We start from the raw sequence: 23,985 nt of genomic DNA on the forward strand, positions 1-23,985 counted from the left end.
ATATCGCAAATAAATGTTTTGGACTGACTTCCCTTTTAACATTCCATTACACTATAATACAGCAAAAGGGGGATCATTTATACATCACGATGATGAAAATAAATGTGAATATGCACACCTGTATGTTTCGTTTTTTTTTTTTTACTGTGGTCATTAGGGTGACAATATTGATCTTCATAAATCATTATGATCCTCATAATGACCAAATTCTCAGTAATTTCATGTTACCCAGTTTTTAAGAATTAGCGGTATTCGGAATCGGAATGCATGTTTTAATCAAAAGGCCTCAAGGTGTCCTGTAGCACACACAAATAACCACTCAGAAAATTGTCAAGTTTTGTATTTAATGAGAAAATATTTATATGTATAATATGTGAATAACTGTGAGCCGTACACGTGCTATAAAGTGGCGCACAAATATGAACATACGAGTGGTTAACATAAGGACAGAGGTTATAATCTCGATCATAAATTGCATCATCACACACTGAAGCGACTCGGAGGGTAAATAGCAAGCTACCAGCTTTCCAAAAGATAAATAAATCATATCTGCATCAAGAATTCAAACAACGAAAAAGCTGCATGTTCATCCTGTTAACCATGCTGTCATTGAGAATTCCAACCACATTCAATGCAGCTCGTGTGAAGCAGAATCGAGGGACAGTATGCATTTGTATAGTTTGATGCTGGGAGGCTTTCGCTACACACAAAATAAAGCTTTTGTTGCTAAAAGTCAAGCGTAAGAAGCAACTGATGCTCTGAGAGCATTTGCCAATAAAATTAGCATACAATGCAAATTATTCAATCTGGAGTGCATTCTTCTTATTTTTTATTTTTTTTAAATACTCCACATCAACTCAAGAAGTGTTTGAAATATCAAAAAAAATAAAACTAATTCAGCGGGCTTAACTTTGTCCTGCACCTGTGTCATAATGCATTAGCATAACCTCAAAAGGGACATGTCATTTAAATATTGGTCATTTAATATATTAGTACATGTGTATAAAAGCAATAATAGTGAGTTTGTGAAGTTTTTTTTTTTTGCTAACGATCTCGGCACATATCCTTTTGCTTTCACTCCTGGTTGCCTTGACAAAACATATAAAATTAATAATAATAATTTCTACATACGTGATCATCTTAATAAATACAATCAGGGCTTGTTGTATGAATGTTAACTACAATTCTCACCATAGTTGCGCACACTTCACCTCAGGGCGTTGAGTCGAGTGTGTCTAGCAGAAGGACACTTGGACAAGACACTCAGGCAGTTCAAAATGGTGACCTTTGGTTTCAAATCATTCCCACCATCCTCTTAACATTCACGTGCTTGGAGGGGAAATTAGGAGGGGGGGGGGGATAATCCAAAAGAAAAAAACAGAGTAGAACATGCTTGCTACTCTTCAGTTCAAGTGGTATAGAAACACACATGGAAGTATAAACACTCAACTAGGATTCATTCCTTGTGCTTTCGTGTGCTATTTTGAACATGAAACTGGGTTTTACATTCATCCCAGATGTTCACATCCAATTATTGTCGAGTGGGTTTCATTATTTGTTGTAGAAAAAAAGTAAAGTGATGAATACAATTTTCTTAAATAGGCAAACTGGTTCTCTCCCAACTTTTTGTAAAAAGTTTTGTTCTTTTTAACATTTGCCACAATACCATGGCCAGCTAGCAAGTATATAATAAGTACACTGGAATAAATGTGCATCTGTCAAATACACAATCCTACCTCCGTATAATACAACAACAGCCTACAAAAGACACTGTCCACAAATCAATGGGAAAATAAGTGATTTTAGTCAACTGGTGTATATATATATATATATATACGGTGTATATACTGTAACTGTTATACAGCCTACTCAAAAACACCTGATCTTCCTGTTTAAACCTCATACTGATGAAATCACTAAATAATACTGAATATTGACAAACCCTTCAATCTATAGTTGCTGCTTGTTCTCTTTACCAATCTGGCAATACGGGATTGGAGATGAAATCATCATATGCGTCATGCATCCGAGAGTCTAAGGCAGAGGAGCCTCTCGAGATGGAACGTGGCTGCCTGTGGTGTTGAAGAAAACTGGAAATCTCGGGAAGAAATACGAATACGCCAGACTCCTGTTTACACTTATTCTGTGAATTATTGGTGGCTGTCAATCACACAAGACCTTCAATGACTTTCAGGCAACCTTTCAAAAGATAATCTAAATATTAAAGTTTCCTCCTATGAATATTTAGCATCCACAACGGCAAATCTTGCATCTTGAATGCAAATTGTCTTTTGCATCACCTTCATTTTGTCTCACATACTCGCATCACCTACATTCCGTTACACTTGCAGAATCCAAGTTAAAAATAAAATAAAATCACCAGTTCATATACTTCCTTGTTCAGCTCCATTGGTCAGACCGGAGGGTCATGTGATCATCATAACACTAATAGTAAAATAAATACTGTTTCTCCTGCCTGTGTTTTTTCCCCCCATCCTATTTTCACTCTTCCTCTTCCTCCTCTTCCTCTTCTTCTTCTTCCTCTTCTCCATCCTCATTGGCATAAATACCGGCTTCCCACTTCAGTGCCATGTCACTTTTCCTCCGCGTGATGCGAGTGGCTTCTAACACCTGTTAAGTTAAATAAAAAGAGAAGAATCATTTTGTTGTTCAGTGCTTCCTTTTTGCAGCATAATCACACCAATACACATGCCACTTTGATGTCAATATGCACTGCCAACCACAGAGGGAGCTCTTAGTTCACTGGAGAAATTTCCACTAACTACCACTTGGCATTTGGGGAGTGGGATCCAGCCATCCATTTGACTTATCCTTAACTTTATTTATGTGCCGTTAGGCATGTTTATTAAACACATTTTCCCCCCAAAAAATTATTTTCATCTTAACAAGCTTCCAGGTACAGTTTAATTAAAACTTCAGCAAATAAATATCTCCCTAAAGATTTATAGCCTGACAAAGTTGTCCAAAATTTCGATATAACTCAAAAGTTAATGTTCCACATAGCTTTGTTTTAAGTTCAAACATAAAAAGTGCAGGGAGTTCACAGGTTCAGCAGAATCTAGAAAGTCAACTGAAAATTGAAAGAAATAAAAAAATTCCCTGAGGTTTAGCCAATTTTAAAATGATCTGTTATCGGACAGCAGATATGGAGGGAAAGACAGAAAAAAGCTGATGCTGATAATAATAACCAAAATACGAAATATTTGGTGCCGATAGTTTGTATATCCCTTCCATATAGACAAACAGCCATTCACAACTATAACAACAATTTATTGTCTTCAAAGAACCTAAAATGCATGCTTTTGGAATTCAACAGTCCCTACTTTTTCCTCAAATGCTTTCTCTGTGCCCTGCCATGTCATTTTCAACCATAATTCTTATTTTGGGGCGAGGGGGCAAATTTTGTTTTTAAGTTGTATCTTGGACGTTTTAATTGCACAGCACTTTGAGTTGCATTGTTATGTATGAAAAGGTCTATATCAATCAAATTTGATTTGATTTCAACTGTGAGGTGCTGTGCTAACCATTCCGCTACTGTGCCACTTGGGGGTGGATCTAATACTGGATATTAACTTAAACTGTATTGAACAAAATTTACCAATTTATAATTCACCGAGATGGACCATACATCCCCCCCTTCCCACACACAACAAGCCCCACTTTGTACTTGACAATGAAAACAAGACATTTGATCACCATCTCGCAAGTGTCATGCTTGATTGGGGTGCATCCCCCCCCCCCCCCCCCCCACACACACACACACACACACACACACACACACACACACACACACACACACACACACACACACACACACACACGTGCCAAGGCCAACACACGCAAGTGCACCATCAACGAGTCCATGTTAAGATAGAGGTGGATTAAAACTCATCTTGGTAGGGTAAATGATTCGGGGTAGATGTATTTAATTGATCGTGCCAATTATGTCCTTGGCTATGTCAAACTAAAACTGAAAGAGTCCCTATTAGAGTACTTCATGATACTAAACGGTCCATTTATGGCAGGTGGCTTAATAAAAGTGTTTGTACGAACATACCATTGCCACATTTCCTCCTAAAGCACCCAATTCTGCTGACACCTGATTATATTAATTGGTTTAATCTTATTTCATGTGTTCAGTGGGGTGAGGTGAGGTGGGTAAAAGGTTTTTCCAAATCCTAGTACAAGCACATGCATCAGCAACACCACAGTGGAATGATAACAGTGAGACCACACACAGACCTGGGACACATTTCTCTTTTTAGATTGACGTCACAGCAAGCAAATTTCACGTCAAGGAGGCGGAGTGAAGGAATCATAAATTAATAGTAGACATACTGATTGGTAGTTAGTGTAACTGCGTTAAAGCAGTAACTAATTTAACACCCTCATATGTTTGATATGACATTCTACTCTATTATCTTCACCCAAATAATTAAAATCCACATTAGTTTATATAAATACGGTTCAGTTTGTCCCAGGTCTGCGAGCAAAGGTCATGTTTTTGCTGTGCATCATGTACCTCAGTGGTTACCTCATTAGCCAGCAAAAAACGGGCATACTGAGCGACCAGCAGGAGAGAAGCAACAGTGCACAGTTAACACACGTTGTAAATGGACAAAAAATGGTGGACAATAATCGTACATACAGTATGTAAAAAAAAATGGGATATCAACAGTTTTATTAAAAACTCAGCCCAAAAATCCCCAATGTCTGCTACTTTTACTTTTCATTTCCTGCTTCAAGGCCACATGCTGACTCGAAATGAAAGTGAAGCCAGTCATAGTGACAAGCCCAGCATAGTCCAGAGAGTAAATAGCATTTGGCTTATTGGCTAACACACCCTGATGTTTCTTAACATATAGTATTTTGAAGACCAAGCATAACTAAAATAATTACTGTACCAACCACACTCTGGGCACTTCATTTTTTACAGTTGACAGCTGTGAATATTAACTTGCTACATGACAACAAGTAACTCTTTATGTTTGCCTGACTTTGCATGTGCATGTTGAATGGATACATGCTATGAATACTTACACTGTTGTCCTCCATTTTCTCCCTCCTCTTCACCTTGTGTGTTTCATAGTCTTCCATGAGTGTCTGCATGAAGTTTTTGGTCCGAGATCCTCCTGAGTCCTCACTGCCGGCGTCAGACAGGGCTCCTTCTGACGGCGAGGGTGAGACAGGCGGAGCAGGTCGAACCTTTTCGATCTTTCCTACGGCGCCAACATTTAAGTGGTTATAATACGTGGAGAAAATGCAGAGCACATAGAGCTCATATTTAAAAAATAATTTGGAATAGATTTTATATTTTAATTATTGTGGTTGTAGTTTACGCTGGTGTTGAACTGCAATACACCATACAAACAGCTGTTTCGCATATTTTGACACTCATGTAGCAAAAAGGAGGCAACCCCCCAACATTTTTTTACACCCTCTGTCATTGTTAAACAAAACTTGGCATTACTATCGTTTGTAAAGTAAGGTTTTTTTCTCTTTTGATACAGTTCAAATGAAACTATGACTAATACTTCATGTGTTTGTGGAATATGAGTTTATCAGAAAAATTCACCTGTTTTTATCAATCTCATGGGGCGGCCATTTTGTCAATTGCTGTCGACTGAAAATAACATCACAGCTAATCAGGTGAGTCATGATCGCTTGTAACCTGAGCCCTGAAAAACTGTGATGTAATTTTCAGGCGAGAGCAAATGTCAAAATGGCCGTTGAGTGGATTTTGCTGCTTAACTCATATTCAACAATAAGCTATTAATCAGAATTTAACCCTATCAAGCCTGAAACATAAAATAATATATGAGAGAAAAATTCTGATTCTTTGTAAATAGAGTATTTTTTATTGGTCTTTTTGAATAAACAACAATTTTATGACTTTTGATTTTTGTCATATTTGACAACATCCAGTCACAACGCTATAAATTCGTACATTTATAACTGTCAAAAATATAATAACAAACCGCCATATCAAACATATTAGTATTTCCAAAAATCAGAAAGAACATTTCCCACAATTAATAAGCATAGGTGTCTCTCCTTTCTTAAGTGGGGCGATCTTGCAAGGTCGCTGGAAAAGCCATGGGTGATACTGCCCTCTAACGGATTATCCGTGTAATGCATGTGTCAGATCATAAACGTCAGGGTTTTAATGGGGAAAACAAATATTATACTCATGCTCAAAATGTAACGTTTGCCGTTATAGAGTTACTCAGAAATTAGAGTAGTGGGGGTACATACAAATACTATTGTATATATAATTTTTGGGTTGACGTCACCTATATGACTCTAGAGACCCTGTATGGTTGTTCTAAACGTACATACTAACAAACAATGATGTGAACTGAATTCCATGTGTGTTAGGCGACCATCTTGTACAAGGGGTCACACAGGAAGTGTGTTAACTAACCTGGTGCTGTCCTCGATGTCAGCGTGAGTCTCGCTGGCAGGCTGTTGCTCTTCAACTTGTCTGCCGGGGATATGGTGATTTTCCGCACCTCTGTTCTCGCAGGAACTTGACTGCTGCTGGAAGGATTCCCGACGCGAGGCATAACAGCCGGTTGCGCTTCTCTCTGTTTCTTCAGGTCTTCCTCTCTCTGCTGAGCCGCTCGGATCTCCTCCTCGATCATGGACAAGGTGCGCTGTTTCTTGGAGCGAAGGCGGAACGGTCCGCTTGCCACTTCCACCTCAGGGCCTTTTGTTGTGGCCGCTGTGCTGCGCAGTTCAGCCGCTTCGGAATACTTACTGAAGTAGCTGAACTCTGATTTCTCAGGGCTCGGAGGGGAAGGCGGGCGGCAGACTGCGACTGGCCTGGGTACGTTAGCTGTGTTCACGGGGCAAGCAGCCGGAGCAGCAACTGTGGATGAGGAAGCAAGCGCTCTGGTGTAAGAAGACTGGATTTTGATCCTGGGACCTCCCACTTTGGGTCTCTGTGGAGGAGAGATAGGCTGAGAAGGAGGTGGAGATGATTGTGATGACTGGGCTGGACTGGATGAGGATGACCGTTGCTGCTGGGGGAAATCTTGTGGGTTTGTAGGCTTCTCTTGGAAAGCAACCTGCAACTCTGGCAGCCGAACTGGCATAGATGTAGCAGCGCTGGAGGACACAGGCGAGTGCAGGTGGTCAGCTTCGCCAAAAGACACAGGGGAGGAAGATACTGGCACTGGACTACTTGTCGAAGCAGAGGATGGAGACACAGGGCTGCTAAATTCTGAAGAATCTACATTCGGGAGAGACGACTGCCAGTCGTCTCCGTTTGTCGAGAGGGCATTTTGGATGACGTTTTGGACGAGGACTTCTGCTTGGTACTCCAGCTCGTCCTCTGCTGCATTGCCGGGGGTTCGCCCGTTGACTGGCGTAGTGGGCTGAGGGGTAGATGGTGACACTGGTGTAAGTGGTAGAGAGGCTCCGCTGTCTGAAACGCTATCCAAGCTAAACACCGTTGTGTCCTGAGAGCGGACTGACAACTCTTCCAATCCTGAGTCTGACTCCTCGGGGTGATAACCTTGGGGAAATTGGCTCTTCCCTTCCTCTTCATCACTTACATTTGTCATTACAGCGCGGACGCTGGTGAATTCTCCTGCAATGCCTTCATCAGACCAGGTCACATGATACTCTCCGGTTTCTGGAACAATGCTGCCGCTCCCATAGTTGCCCTTGGGTATGGACTTGGAGAAGGGTCTGGCAGAGTAGATGTGAGGAGCGATGGAATTCTTGGTCACTTCTGGTTGGAGGAATTGCTTCCTGGCAGTTGAGAAGTCAATCTTTTTTGCCACAATGTCTTCCTTCCTGGTTAACTCCGGGTCAAAGGTAACCAGCGTGGGAGGTCCAGTAACTTGGGGCTGCCATTGGGGATGAGAAGACAGAAAGTCAGAAAATCAATCACTGAATCAACTCATTCATTGTCAGCTCAGCTAAAATGGATGTTTGACGTCTATAGCCGTCAATGGCAGTGAATGAGTTAAATACGAAAGGTCAAAAAATATTTAACATGAGACATGAATCAAACCCTGACCACATATCCAATATGAAATATATCAGCAACACTTATCATGTTCATTATTTTACAGATGGAAATTACATGCAGTATGGTGCTCACTGCTCACGTGTACAGTCTGCTACCTGTGTATATGCATAAGTTGAATTCTGCTTCTGCGTTTTTCTCTCTTGGTATTTTCGGAGAGAATCGAGCTGTTCGGGGTCCAGCTGCTCCTCCAAGGGAACCTTAAACACATTGAGAAATCAACCTAAGATCCTACCAATGAGGGTTTCAATCATTCAAAAGAAACATGTAATAGTTAACAACCTCTTGCGGAGGTTTCCACCAACGTTGAGCAATACCAGGGTTTTTCTTCACTGCCTGGTCTCGGATCAGCTCCTGACGCTCACGCTCCAACTCCAAGACCTGTTTGGATTGGCAATCCTTGAATGCTTGATGCAACAATGATCACAAATGACACATGGACGTATGCACACTCATAAAGCCAACACATTCAAAAATAACAAATTCAAATAAATAATAATAATAATAATAATAAATAACAAATTCAAATAAATATTTCATCACATGATCCAATTACCTCGTCTGGATTTCGTCGTCTCGTCACTCTGATGTGCTGCTCTTCTCCTGGGGTGAAAAGTTTTGCCGGCCTTTTGTCCTCCTGAAAAGCTCTGAGCTCAAACTTTGCACTGCTGTGGCCCGGTTCCTCCGCCGCCATATGCCCGTTGGTTTTTGCAATGGATTCATCCTGATGTAGGAAAGTAGTTTGCCTTTGCCCCTCCACAATGATTGGCTGGTGATAACCAGGAGAGGAATTGGACACGCACACAGATGAAAACTTTCCATCAATGCTGATGGGTTTGGTGTACGCAGATGGGGAGGAGTTTCCGTTAGTGGGTGTTTCTGAAGCCGCATCCAGCACCTGATCCAGGTAGCGGATCTCCTAAGAACAGAGGAGATAATAAATTATTTTTCTCAGTGAGTTGCCCTTCTATGTGGTTGAGTCTAGTTTTGAAGGTGAACCAAAATGTGTATGGTACATGTTCTAAACCAGTGAAATTGGTGGAAATGTTCTTATCTTGTGTCACAGTGTTTGGTGAATCCCACAGAATCAGTCTCAATTTGTAAAAAGGAGAACAAGATTCTCTGGGACCAGGTGGAATATATATATATATATATATATATATATATATATATATATATATATATATATATATATATATATATATATATATATATATATATATATATATATATATATTTATTTATTTTTTTTATTTTTTTTTATTTTTTTTTAAGGTGGAATATTTGACCGATGAGGTAAAAGCTAGAAGTAAAAAGGAGAACGAGGCAAGGCTGCCTAAAAAAATGACAGGAAATGGGGAGGCTTTATGAAACAGCATCATAGGATCCCGAAAGCAGACAACAAAAATACGCCTCAACACAGATCCGAACAGATTGCTGTTTTTTTAGTGGACTCAAGCAATAAGGTTTTTGAGGACACACATCTGGTTTTCAAGGAGAAATGCTTGCGGGGTTATATTATAAAAAGTCACAGAAATGTGTCAAGACAGATGGCTTCACTTGAGTGATGGAAAATAACTGAAAACAGCAAAAGAAGAAAAGAAAAAATCTACAAAGGTTTGTGATCAAGAATAGGTTGTTAGATTGCATTTCACATTTCTTTGCTATGCCAAGCATTCTTAAGTCGGGATAAACCGATTATCGGCCAGGTTGATTATCAGTGACGATATTTGGTATTTTGACAAATATCGGTATCAGCCTTTTTTAAAAATCTGATTGCTGATAATAGATCCATATAAAACTGTTGACCTCAGCAAACACTTTATTTAGATTGGCTTTATAAGAGATACTACTGACCCTAGAAATTATCTGCATCTTTTTTGAAAGTAAAACAAAAATACATGAAAGTTTAACATTTTAGTTATTTGGGATTTATTTATTGTAGAAAATAGGGAGCTGTAACATTTACTTGTTTAGGGTTTCATTTAGTTTTTATGACATACTTATGACACTGGGAGCTCCCTAAAGTTTTTGTTAGAAATTTAAAACATCAATAAAGATTAAGAAAGAAAAAAACATTTTGCAAATCTGAAAAGTTGTTCAATAAACATGCTTTAACGCATTCCAAAAAAGAGTTTGAGAATTTATATTTTAAAAATGTTTTACGCCAGTATTTTTCCCATTTTACTGAAATTGAATATCGGCTACAAATCGGTCTCCTTGACTAGTAATAATTGGTATTGATACCAATGAGAAAATCATAATCGGTCTATCTCTATTCTTAAGTCCTTTGAAAGGCAATTTCTGGTCAACGAGGTTCAGCTTTTGAGGGTGAATAAAAAAGTGTGTAATTAAGAAGTTATAGTATATGGGTCATTGACGGATATGTTTTTCTGATGATGCCCATTTTATGATCATGAATTTTAATATCATGAATTATCATGTATCAATATCAAAAATAAATAACAAATTTGGGACTTTTATCTTGAAATACAGTTTGTATCATCTACGAGACAGTCAAGAACTCATGGGAGCAGCGATCACGGTTTGTGCCGTCTCACAACTATGTAAAAAAAAAAAGTTACAGTTTTAGCAACTAGTATTTAGTGGTCATATTTGGACATCTTGGGGTATGACCTGAAAAAAAAAATCCACAAAATATATATTGTATATTGTAATTTTACTTGTTTGGCTAGAGAAAGAAAGAGAGACCTGCTATTTATGAGGGCGGGTCCATGAATAGCAAAAATGGAGGTATAATTGAACCCCATTGCAAAAAACGGATATCGTTTTTTTTCAGACCCCAATAATTCTTCAAAATACACTCGTGAATTTTCAATATAAATTTCCACGAAAAATGGGGGAAAAGGAGGCAAAAAAAAAAAAAAAAAAAAAAAAAAATCTCTTATAAATAATAACATAAAAATGAAAACAAATCAGTGAATACGTGAATTTGCATGGGTTGGCTGTATAGCACTGATTGATCAAAGTCTAAGGATTTGGCACGACAGATGCCAGAATCCCTCTCAATCGTCTACAAGTTGTCATGGCGATGTCAGCGAAATCACGGAACTGAGATAGTATGACTTCACAAAGGTTTGCGATGCCATTTGTTTGATGACATCATACTGTCTCAAATAGCTGACAGATCAAAATTGGTTCATTTGAAAGACTTGACAACAATTCATGTCAACATTTTCATGTGAGCGCAAGAGAAAATGTTGTCACGAGTGAGGGAATTGGCCTGTGGCAGGTACAACTCGGCCAAGCAGAAGCTCTTCAATGTTTCTGATGAGGAAGGAAAGAAGTCAAAGTCGCTGGAGAATCAAGTGAAAGACCTGAAAGCTCAGCTCAAACTGGCAAAAGAACAGATCAGCTGTCAAGGACAAAAATTGGTAGACTTGTCTGCCAAGCTGAGGTCGGAGGGGAAGGAGAACAAGATTCTCTGGGACCAAGTGGAATATTTGACCAATGAGGTCCAAACGGAGAGTAAAAAGAAAGACATTGAGGCCACTACGACCGGAAAACCAGATGAAACGGGATACAGTAGCTTTTGGGAAAAGCGTCTGAGGACCAAGATTGTCAGGGAAAACCATGGCGGATACTTGCTCAATGGTGAAACACCGCAGCAAGTAAACAATCAGTTTCAAATAGGTTGCAGGTTTATGGCCAACAGCAGCAAAACACTTGCCATGGAACTCAGTGATTCCTTTTCCTCGGGTGACACATTATCTGACAACACAAGCGTATCACTGTCTCGTGACGGTGATGAAAAGAATGACAGTGATACCTTATCAGAGGACACATATGATCTGGTTTACAATGAGACTATGTGGGGAAACCTAAAGAAGGAATCCATAGAAATGCGACAGGATAACAATCAAATGGTTCCCGTTGAGTGATCCTTTAAAGCCTAGAAAAGGAGCTTCGCGATAAAGGATATGGACGTTGAGAACAAAAATTCCATTTTCGATGAAAATTTGTCAAATTTTGAAAATTTGACTTTGTAAATAAATATGATGAAATAGCTGTTAAGCTTAATGTGACTTTTCCTTTGAAAAAGTTGCAAGAATATGAGGTTCAGCAGAATGTGATAAAAAATGTTTACATGTTTAAATGTAATGTACTGTAGTGTTTGTTTCTTAAAGAAGTTAAAGTTAAACATTGCATTCACACTATTCATTGCCTCACATGGATTGCTGCAATATAACATTTTGTATTCAGAATATACATGTATAATGGCTGTAAAAAGTCTGCACACCCCTGTTAAAATGGAGACAAATAAAAAATCTTAAATCCTTTCTGAATTTTTTTTGTCACCATTTGTGTGTTCCATACTCGATAATTAAATAATAATAATAAAAAATGGGGTAGGTAACAAACTGAGAATGTGGTTGCACAATGAATCACCTCCTCTTATAAATGGACGTGGCTGTGTTAAGAATTAACCAACCACATTCAAACTCAAGTTAAATGGGAGTCAGCACATTCTGCTGCCATTTAAAATGCCTCCGAAGAACTTCAAAATTAAGCTGTTTTAGTAGATATCAGTCATGGGAAGCGTACAAAAGATAGATGATAGAAGATCAACGTCAGAAGGAGCTTAACTTCGATGGGAAGTGCGTTTTTTTTTTGTTTTTTTTGCATACCTGCTCTACATCACTGTCGGATGTCTCCACCTTCGGCTCGATTGCACTCTGGCCTTGCACACTCGATCTACTGAGGCATCCATGCTGGATCTGCTGACTCTCCACCTCCATGATTAGCGGTCCGTCAGTAATGATGCTGACTGATTCCTGGAAACTGACACTCTTCAAGGCTCGCTCCTTAGGTATTGTGCCACTGACATCCTCGGGTGCCTGCCAAGATTTCTGTGAAACGAGAGAGAGAGAGAGAGAGAAAAAATCAAAAGCTGCGCGTTGTAAATCAAATAACCCTCATGATTTTAGAAACCTGTTAAATATACAGGTTATTTCTGCAGCTCAGGATTGTTCATATCTATAGACATCACACGCATTAGTGTGGTCTGCATTGCAGTGATATCATACGGCAAATGCATGGAGTGTGTCCTTTTCCAGTCCTCCACTGAGTGGAGCCAACATCACATCACATCACATCGGTTGATGTAGACCAGACTAGCCAAAATAGTGAGACTTCTCAACTTTTATGTATGTAGATTAAATAATGGCTATAAATGAGTCCCTATATTGAATTTCTTCAACTGCCGTAAATCAAGTTCACATCATTTTGAATATGTGGCAATTGCAGGCCCAATAGGTCTTGAAAAGTTTGAAATACAGTACACTGGAGTACGCTATTAATTAGGGGTGTGAATTGCCTAGTACCTGGCGATTCGATTCGTATCACGATTCGATTAGATACCGATTAATCCCTTTTTCTTTTTCTTTTTAAATTTTGAAAATACTAATCAGTAAACTTGTACATGTACACTGTAATATTTGTATGAAAATGTATTTATCTGAAAATTCAGGTTGCAGTCTGTTTCATGTTTGAATGGCACTGAAATCAAATATTAAGGCTTAATGTTCCATTAATATAATATATTCTTCCAAGCGTAATGTGTAAATCCTAACCCTTTGTAAGACGTTTTGTTGAATATTCCCCTAAAAAATTGATGTTTAAAAATCGATTCGGCCGCATATTGAATCGATTTGAGAATTGCGTGCTGTAATATCGAGATATGTTGCCGAATCGATTTTTTCAAACACCCCTACTATCAATTGTCCTTACACTCGATTTTTAGGATATGTCGACTTTCACAAGAACGCTTGTTGACCTTTTTTGCGTACAGAGCTTTTTAACGAGCATGGCCTCAGTGAATTGGGTCACTGTAGGGTTGCAATTTGCTGTTACACTTCAAGCTGTGTTCAAATGATGCTCATAATTGCTTTGACACGTTCACTCACGTCATTCGCACATATTTGATTTGTTAAGAGCACTTGTTCCCAAACTTTGGTTTAATCACATTTCTAATGTAGAGCTTGAACTGAAAATTTAAAACTGTTTTAAAGCACATTAAAAAAAAAAAGTACAATATAAGAAAATTCCCTGTAAAAGGGAGGTACTGCCACAAAGGAACTGGCTTAAACCCTTTATTTCCCTTTCTGGTATTTGGCTCATGTCCGCTCTCCCGTTGAGCTCATTCTTCTCCTTCCTTCCTACTTTCTGGGATTATTAAGGAAACAGTGCAGTCACATGGTGGATTATAAACGCTGCCTTTCCTCAAAACGATTTCTTTATCATACAGTACACTTAACAAGTAAGTTTCTTCTTCTCATATCTTTTGAGGACAAGTGAATCCCGGAGGGCATCTTGGTGACCCATTTTGCTCAGTCATGTGAAATTTCATACTGTCTAATGAAGTGCAACGGAATGTCAAAATAATATTTATTACTAAAGTCACACAGTCAATGTTGGATAATATTGCACTGATGCAAAATTGGAAAGGAGCATTCATGTCGAATTTGGAGGTAAACAGGTGCCAAACATACGGAATGCCAATTAAACCTGGAACATCCTACAGGCATAATGGGATTACTGAGGTCATTCCTATTTATAGTTATATTTACTAGTTTTTTTATTTTTTACAGCGTGTAATGGGAACAACTGTTCCTGTGTTCCCTTGGTCTGTTTTTTCCTTCTCTGCTCCATAATTTCACAGCACATAATGGGCAGTCAGAAGTGAGGTGCAACCACACCCAAGAGTTACACCGACACTGCGGGGTGCACAACACTGTAATGATGGAAACTTTCAACATACACGGAGTGCTCTGAGAAGTGTAACACCACGCATTGCCATAACTTTGAGATATTTCTCAAAAGATATCCTGTTACAGCTTGAGGAAAAGAACATGCCGCAAATGTCTCAATTTTGCCGCATAAACCCGAGCGAAAACATAACGGTTGGTGTTGTTGGTGCTTGTGTGCCATTGAACAGCAGGTGTGCATCCATGTGTGCTTGTGTCTCCATGAGGTGAGCTGACATTCCAGACATACCGAAGCTAGCTCAAAGCTCCAACACTAATGAACGTGATGAAGGACACTGTACGCTGCCTGCAAACTTAAAAGGTGCAAACTGTCCTTTTGCATGGCCACAGGAATGCAGGGAGAAATGAATTATTAAGTCAAACACGTACACATTAATAACTAACACGTTGGATAGTAACACAAGTTTTTAAAATACTGTACATTTATATATATATATATATATATATATATATATATATATATATATATATATTAATGAAATATGAATTTCTGTCATGAGGCTAAAGTGTTCAAAGCTCTACTTCATAACTCGCGTCGTATTGACCTCCTTCACCAAATAAAGCTGAGATTGAACAACAGCGCCTCTGCTGTTTGTCACCAAGTACTGCACTCTTTTCCCCCTCAAATGCTTCAATTCCTGATAAACTGACTCATCGACTATTATGTCTACACAACATGTTGGCGCAATATATATCTATATAAAAATATATAATTTTCATGATATTCATGTCATTTTAAAATTTAATTTAGGGTTATAGCCTAATTACTTACACATTGTAACTTAAGTAATTTATTATACATGTCACAAAGTGTTTGAAAGTAATTTTTTTAAATTTTTTATTCAATATTTAAAAACAGGGCAAATGCAAAACTGGGGAAGAACTTTACATATGGTTTAGATAAAGGTCAGCAGAGGATGTTATGCAGGAATATTGAAGGTCACAATTAAGTGGAAAGGAATCACAAGTCAAATAAAGACACACATGGAGCATGTGTGTGTGTGGCTATGTGAGTCAGCTGTTGCTGTCTAAATACTGGTTCTCTCCCTGTATGTCACCATCCCAAACACATCTGGAAACTCTTATGCTCTTACTGTGACGCACACAAGTCGCAATCACAAACATGAACATCAAGGCCTTTTTTTTTTTAAATACACGCAATACATCATGCTTGAGACTGGATGTGTGTGTGTGTGTGTGTGTGCGCGCTGCTGGAGCGATTTTAATGCAAGACAGAACAAGACCTGACTGAACGCGTACCATAAGAATACATAATCTTACTTAAAAATTCCTGTAAACATTACAGTGTGAAAATTAAAGTCTGAAGATGTATTTTAGTATTAAGTTTCCGTCAGTCAGTTCCTTATTTTATTTCTATGATTATTTTTTAATTAAATGGTGCTTGTTTTGGTGCTCCTGCACCATCATCTCATTTCAAAATGGCATTGTGGGTGTGTCTTTAAGTATTGATTTATCAGCCTTGTGATGTCACTTCCTCTTTTCTGATACTTCATTCCAGTTAATGACCCTTACACTCAATGGTAATGTAATAACATATCCATATTATATATATATATATATGGCTGTACCCACCTGTTGTTTCCACAAGCGCGTCTGTCTCTGCGACTCTTAATCCATTAATTTTCAAAAGCTAGCGTCAGTTTTCAAAGAGTACCTTCTAGTTTCAATCACGTCTAATCCTTCTCAGCTCTGCTCGCTCCGGCCTTGTTTCATTCCTGCTCCAGATTGTGGGAGTGCCGGACTTTTCCCTGGCCAAGCCTTTTCCTCTTCTTCTTCCCCTCCTTTTCCTCCCCTCCCATCTCCTTTCCTCTCCTCCACAAAGCCTCTCCTCTCTCAGCAGCATTCCTGCCGGCCGGCCGCTAGGCTGTGATGTCATAGCGCACAGGCGTGCGCATGTGTGCGTACGTGCACGCTCACCTCTCCAGATGCCCTCGCGCACAAAGATGCCTTCTGTGCAGACGGGCCGGCAAACATTCATCCTCCCTATTGCTGCCCACGCCTCCCTTGCTGTCTGGAAGGAAGCCCCTCCTACTTTCTACTGATGAACAGATGATGAGTGAAGTAAGGTGGAGGGAGATGATAAGAGGGTCATGGTATTTTATTCTGTCATCGTCATTTTAGGGCTGTTGACTAAGTCCCATATAAGATTTAGAGGGATGTTTCATGTGCACACCCTGGTGCCTCATCCCTCTATTAAAGCTTCTAAACACTCATTTAAGCTTTAAGGAAGGATGGGAGGGGACTCATGTGGGAAAGTATTTAATAATAAGAGCTGTGGCTGTATATGAGGTGGCTACACGCTGGCTCAGAGGGACTTCCACCTTCACATGAATCAACTATTTGTAATTAGAGTTAGACCCATTTTTTTCAGGGCCGATACGGAAATTAGTGGTCGAGAAGGCCCGATATTTACCCGATACTTGGAGCCAATATTAATTTTCAGTAAAAGGGACACGAATATTGATGTCAAAATGTTTTTTTAAAGAAAGAAAGAAAAAATAAATAAAGAATAACGAAATGTCTTAAAGCATGTTTATTGAATGTTTTTTTTTTATCACACTTTTTTTTTTTTGACAATATATATATATTTTTTTAAAGGGACAGCAACGTGAAAAATAAACTTTTTGGAGTTTTATCCATTTTAAAATGCAAATTCCTCACTGTTGTTTTCCTCCATTCGCCCCTCAATGAGAAATTCTAGGTCATTCTCCAAGCACCAGGCCCTCCCAACCTGAGAAAATGAGCTGTTGGAACCTTTTGACGTCATCAAGTGCGGCCCCACCTCCGCACCGCCTCTGCGGACTAAACGCACGCCCACTTTCTCTGAGACCTCCCATGGGATAGTGACAAAAAGTAGCCTTTATCAGTAAACATTCTGTCCAAATGAATTCAAAGCGATCAATTATCTTTCACATTTGCAATGCCAAAGTGCAATGACAATTGGCCGTCTTAAAATCCCAGAAAGGGTTCTGGCCGACACTTGCGTAAACTACATTTAAAACTTTATGCGCTGTTGAACCTAACTGAATGATGCTGTAGTGGTTAGTGTGCTTGCCCTGTAAGCAGCAAGTCTCCGGTTCGCGACCCACTCAAGGTTGTCTTTCCACCCCCCCCCCCGCTTCATTTCTTTCTTTCTTCCCTCTTCTCCCGTCCTCCTCCTCCACTATGATTTTTTTGCGGAAATGAGCCGTTTTGTTTCAAATGTGTATTGAAGAATTGAACATCCATCCAATTTCCACATGTAAAGAAGACGCGTTTGTACTACAACGGCTGGCTGGTCTTGCGTGGCCACACAGCGCTCCTTGGCAGCATGGCAGCAGCCGGCTCGGACGAGAGGGGCGCGCCAAACACACGGGCAGAGGCGGGGTTTTACTGAAGCGGGCGTTTTACTTCCGCGTCAGAAAAATAGCCAGCAAAATACATCGCCATGGTGTCAAAGGTAAGACTTAACTGTGGAAGGGCTTAACATTTCGTGAAGTAATCCCTTTAATTATGACAAAAAGTTCAGAGAGCTTCCAGGGCCATCAGTATGTCTAAAAAAAAGTTAGATGAAAACTTACAATAAGTTAATACTGTGGCTGCCTATAGTTTCTACAGTAAATATATTTTCCCAAAAAAGGTCCCGACACCAATATTCGTCAAAACGGCCGAATTATTGGTGCCGATTATCGCCCGTTGGTCTATCCCTACTTGCTCATATCTGTTAAACACACATATGAACCACATTTTGAGTCCACGTGTGTTTGTGATGTGTGTGTGTTTGGTAACAGGATCACATCACGGGAAACCAGAGACGGAGTCATGGCTCACTTTCTCTACTGCTTAACAAGGACTAGCTCAACATGGAAACACTTTCCTTGAATGCACAAAAGCAATTATCAATATTGTGAGCCTTATACACCTAATACAATGCTACAAGTGAGGCACAAATATCCCCAAAAAGTTTCCACCAAGCAGCAGAGATCCAAATTGAAGTCATGAATCATCAGCCTTGCAACAACAATGTGTATCGGCTGGGTAGCAATAGCGGCGGCAGTTATGTACAATAAATGTGAAATCAAAGCAGCAAAGCAACCTGTCTATTAAATATGAGAAAAAAATGAGGGAGAATCTGCCTCTCTCTCACCCTCTTGCTCTATGTGCTGAATCCTGTTTCAATTCTTACGTCGTAGGAGAGAAAAAATAATGAGGAGGTTTTAACATTCATGAATATCAGCCATGCAAAAGCCAAGGCATTGTTTTATGAATGACAAACCACCACCATTCCTTAGCAACTATGCATTCAATAAATTCTCTGAAAAGAAAGTCCAAATCCTTACACTCTCGTGCCTTTGAGTGCACTCTCCCCTGAGTTAGCTAAAAATAAGCTAGTCAGAAAATGGAACATTAACCTAATTATTGTATCTCCAATAAAGGCTTTGAGTTCAATCCCTGGATAAGATGTTAAATACGCCGCTGATGGTCAGTGGATTTCAAACGAGACGAGTAAATGCTAATGACTGCAGACGTACAGTGAAAGAAGGCAACAGGAGCACAGCACATGTGATGTTTTATTCATGTGCGTGTTTGTCCAACTGGGTCAGTGCAAACGGGTCAATACAGAGCAGCGCCCTAAGCAGTCGTGTGTCATGGAAGTTGATCGTTAACACCAACTGACACGTTACAGCAAGGTTTTTCCTTAATAGGTGAGACTTGAATTTGATCATTCCGTTCACATCTTTCAACATTATCCGAACAATAAAAGGCAATCACAATTCAAGCCTTTGAATGGAGCCCCTAGAAAAATGAACTTTTGTTTTATGACGAGGACAATCAAAGCTATTCAAAAGGTTTTGCATGGATTGGATACATTCTAAACAGGAAACCTGTGCTAACTTGTATCCACGGATATGGCCCCCCCTTAACATAGGAAATGCACCAAAAACAAAAGGCCACCTGCACTTACACCACAACATACGCAAACAAAGCGCTGTCAGGCTCCGCTTTATCAGCACACCCCGAAATAAACCGCAAGGAAGCCTCGAAAAAATGTTATCGTAGCAGAGCATGCAAAAATACTCGTGTTCACATTCATCCAGAAGAACAGAAATCAAACAGTTGGCGATACCTAATATTAAACATGCTGTTAGATGAAACATTCCAGTGGCATCCCACACAGACCTCAGGGGAGCGTTCATATACAATAAGAGGAACCCGTGTCTATTGTCTGACCGAGCGCCATGCATATTGCAGCCCTCCAAAAGAATAACAACAAATGTAATTTCAGACAACCACTGCCGGAGGCTCCAAGACCAGACCGCAATGAAGTTAAGCTGGATTTTTTAGCTGTGTGACACAGGAAAGCACCACGTCTGAACTCTTGGCTCAATGTTTGTGTCTTTTCCAGACCCCCCCCCCCCTTGGTAAAACGACAATAAAGGGTCTAAAACGCAGGCATGGAGTGAGACTCTCCTGGCTGAATACTAATGCTCCACTTGAACACTCCAAAGCGATGGAGTGCTCTTTTAGGGCAGAGAGGTCTCTAGTCACACAGTGTGACGAGCTGTGTACATTGGGTCGGCAAGCGCTGGACAGAGGTCCAGAGTAAAGGCCCGCCCACAGTTGAGGAGAACGCCGAACAGCCATATAATATAAATTACGTCTTGGACCGAGCACAAGAAATGCCTGTTAAGCATTTTGCAGCTGGAGACCAGATCTCTCAACAGAACAATCATTTATACTGGGAACTAACTTCGCTATTTCTGCACAGTCACACTGTGTACTGCGTTTCTTAGTTATGATGTCGGTTCATGTCAACTACTTCAGGAATGATAGCAAAATTAGGGGTTCTAACCTTCCTTAATAGGCAATATTTTAGTTAGTATACTAGCCACCGATCATGGAAGCTAAATATTACTCGTACTACCATAATATCGCATGAATAACACTCACTTATGTACAATACGCCCCACCAATATCACCCTTAAAAAGCATTCGAACCCCCCCACCCCCGTACTTGTGTATAATACAGCCCGATTTGCTGGTATCCTTTATTATCAGAGTGAATAATATGAATGAATAAAGATTAAAAACATGCCAATAAAGTGTGAATACTTTTAGATCCAAGTTAAAAACTATGCTCGTTCCCTATCCCTATGATTAAAGCTGCTACTGCCCCCTGTGGCCCAAAAAATTAAACTGCACACATCCACAGACAGATGGAGAAATTTGAACCCGAATCCAATCTGAAAACTATTGGCCAGAGGCTTTCAGGAGTACCCATTGTGAACAGCTAAGGTGTCAATCAACTAATTAGAAGATGTTTCAGTCATAAATTAAAAAGACTATTGTAAAGATATTTTGACATGATGTGCTTTGATTTTATTTTATTTTTTACAGTAGGCTATGTGAGGCATACTGAGTTCTGTTATGTATGAAATGTGCTGAAAATGAGTGATTCTATATTATTATTATTTTTACAACCCCTGGGTACTGCTGAGCTTCTGCTAAAAGTCTAAATAACATGAAAAACTTGGAATCATTTATCACAGTGGAGTGGCCGGCAGTTAGCATCACTGCTTCTTCCGTTCTAACCCAACCGCCAATGTTGATCCTACTGGTAGCATCATTAAACTCTAATTAACTGCTTGACATCGGCCTAGTCTTAAATGAACTACTTGAGGCAGAGCGCTGCGAGATTAGATTAGTCACAACAGGATAGCGGCTATGTTTAGATAGCTTAATGCACCTTCCAAAACACACCACAGCACAAGCTAGCTCTTATCACCACTGACTTGGTGGTGATTGCACACATTTCAGACGCCGTAGCATATAATATAGGATTTGCGTACCTTAAATCATGATGTATACTTAGTGTTAGTGGACGTTTACACAGAACCTGCTCTGTTAAAATGTTCCTTGTTGATGAAACTTTTGCGAAAACTTTACATCGCCAAGGAAAAGAAAGCGATGATCAATAACCTGTCATTTAATTTAAAATCTAGTAGGGGTGTGAATTGCCTAGTACCCGGCGATTCGATTCATATCACGATTCATAGGTCACGATTCGATTCAATATCGATGAATCCCGATACGAATCTAGACATTGATTATTGCGATTATTTATTTTTTTACTCAAATTTAGAAAATACTAATCAGTAAACTTGTACATGTACATTGTAAGATTTGTATGAAAATGTTTATTTATCTGAAAATTCAGGCTTATAACTAAGCCACTGCATTTAACAAACAGGCTGCAGCACTGAAATAAAATATTAAGGCTTAATGTTCCATTAAAATAACATTCTTCCATGCTTAATGTGTGAATCCTAACCCTAAGTAAGACGTTTTGTTAAATATTCCCATAAAAAATTGATGTTTAAAAATCGATTCTGCCGCATATCGAATCGATTCGAGAATTGCGCTCTGTAATATCGGGATAAATTGCCGAATCGATTTTTTCTAACACCCCTAAAATCTAGAATTTGACATAGAAATAAATCATAGCACAGTACACTCAGCTGGAATAGCATCATAAGGTCAAATGCTGCAACATCAGCAGTGTTTAATTAATTAGACTCACATCACCTTCTCGCTTTCTCAGACACTTTCGATTTCAACGAAGTGACATTTTGAGACATTTCAAACTGAATTCACCTTTCTCGACCGGTATACATTCGAGCAATCTCACTGGAGTTCTCCGAGAAGTCAGAAATTAATCCAGAGTAACTTTCACCACTAAAATGACTTACATATTACTACAATTTGATATCTTTAACAATGACATCATGATTTACATTTTTTTTTTCCAATTTGTAATACAACAGTACAATGTCAAATTGATGGATAAGAAAACAATTATATTTTTAATTTCATGTTTTGGTTAAAGACCTTTTACATACTGGTGTATTAGCCATTACATAAATAAAACGTTTTGACTTAAACTTTACAATGGGTGGCGGTCCACTAAATTGAACATGCATGTGCATTAATTTACATGAAAATGGTCTTTTTGAGGTACCAAAACCCAACGTCAAATCGAAGTCTGCTTGCTGTTTTCAGGTAAAGCCAATCAAGTGCAAACGACTACGTACGACAACATAGCTCATAAGCTTGATGTTTGATTGCTGACATTTCAAAGTGCAATCTGACCTTATCATCCGTCCACAAAATGCTCCGCAGGAAAGACATTTGCCCTGATTCTAGAAAGGACCGCCCGAACGTGACCTATCCATGCTGTTTGACAGCATCCTCGTCCCAAGAAAACATGGTTAACGCTCAAACTTCTTCCCCAGTGCTACCTTACTGCATGAAGTCACTTTGCTGTGGTGTACGCTGAGAGCAGCATTGTGTTAATCACCTGTCTATTTCAGGAAACCAGCTCATAAGCCTGCAAAATTTAGATAGAGGAAGGAGGCTTCACACAGGAACAAAACAGTTTGCGAGCCAAAATGTCTGAGCTGCAGATTTACGGTATTCCTGTTTTATTTAAATAGGAATTGTCCTTCCATCTGCCTACTGCTTTTACAAAGACCAGTCATGGTTTTGCACTTTTGAGAGAAGAAAATAAGTGATTTATCTTCTCAAGTAACCCTAATCTCTTACTCAAATATAAACGATATCCTGTATATGTGCATATGACCACAAATAAAGTCATATTCTATTGACAACACTCTGATACTTAACCCTATGACCCTGTAGCTTGACCTATTTTTAACCTCTAAATCCTAACCTGCAGCTAACCTATGTGGGAAACGGCCACAAAACATTACTGGTAAAAAAAAACAAAAAAACAGCAGTGATAGTTCTCAAGAACTAGTTATAAAACTAAATATGAGTTCAGCGGCTTTACTGGCTTATAAGAAAAGCAAAAATTTTTTTTTTATTATTATTATTATTATATATATATATTTTTTTTTTAAGAAAAGCAAGAATTTTAAGCTTTTTCACTTTGTACACTGCATGTTTGAGTTAAGCTGTTATAAAGATCAAGCCTTATTCACAATTCTTTAAAAAAAAAAAAAATTCTAACACTACAAAATTTCAGTTTAGCTCATATTGCTAGGTAACAGAAACAGAGTTCATAAGATGCAGTTTTATATTCTTCAAGTCTGATTATGTTGGTAAGTTCTTGATTGC

At 39.1% G+C, this 23,985-nt stretch overlaps 1 protein-coding gene across 7 annotated transcripts in view; it reads right to left on the minus strand.

Moving 5' to 3' along the window:
• Window positions 1–327: 327 nt before the first annotated feature.
• palm2akap2 (PALM2 and AKAP2 fusion) overlaps window positions 328–23,985 on the minus strand; it is a 72,463-nt gene continuing 48,805 nt past the window's right edge. For 6 of the 7 annotated variants that reach the window (XM_086096481.1, XM_086096480.1, XM_086096483.1 and 3 more), the window contains 8 exons: window positions 12,709–12,930; window positions 8,616–8,978; window positions 8,342–8,440; window positions 8,158–8,259; window positions 6,446–7,877; window positions 5,062–5,240; window positions 4,544–4,582; window positions 328–2,631 (listed from right to left, as the gene is read on the minus strand). In XM_086096481.1, coding sequence (XP_085952607.1) covers window positions 2,503–2,631; window positions 4,544–4,582; window positions 5,062–5,240; window positions 6,446–7,877; window positions 8,158–8,259; window positions 8,342–8,440; window positions 8,616–8,978; window positions 12,709–12,930 — 2,565 coding nt within the window. In that variant the 3' untranslated portion in view covers window positions 328–2,502. The remainder of the gene's footprint in view (window positions 2,632–4,543; window positions 4,583–5,061; window positions 5,241–6,445; window positions 7,878–8,157; window positions 8,260–8,341; window positions 8,441–8,615; window positions 8,979–12,708; window positions 12,931–23,985) is intronic. The other variant, XM_086096482.1, reaches the window with a different exon arrangement.

The sequence above is a fragment of the Leptonotus elevatus genome, chromosome 15, assembly GCF_054856555.1.
Source record: "Leptonotus elevatus isolate MCC_2025b chromosome 15, RoL_Lele_1.0, whole genome shotgun sequence".
Taxonomy (NCBI): Eukaryota; Metazoa; Chordata; class Actinopteri; order Syngnathiformes; family Syngnathidae; genus Leptonotus; species Leptonotus elevatus.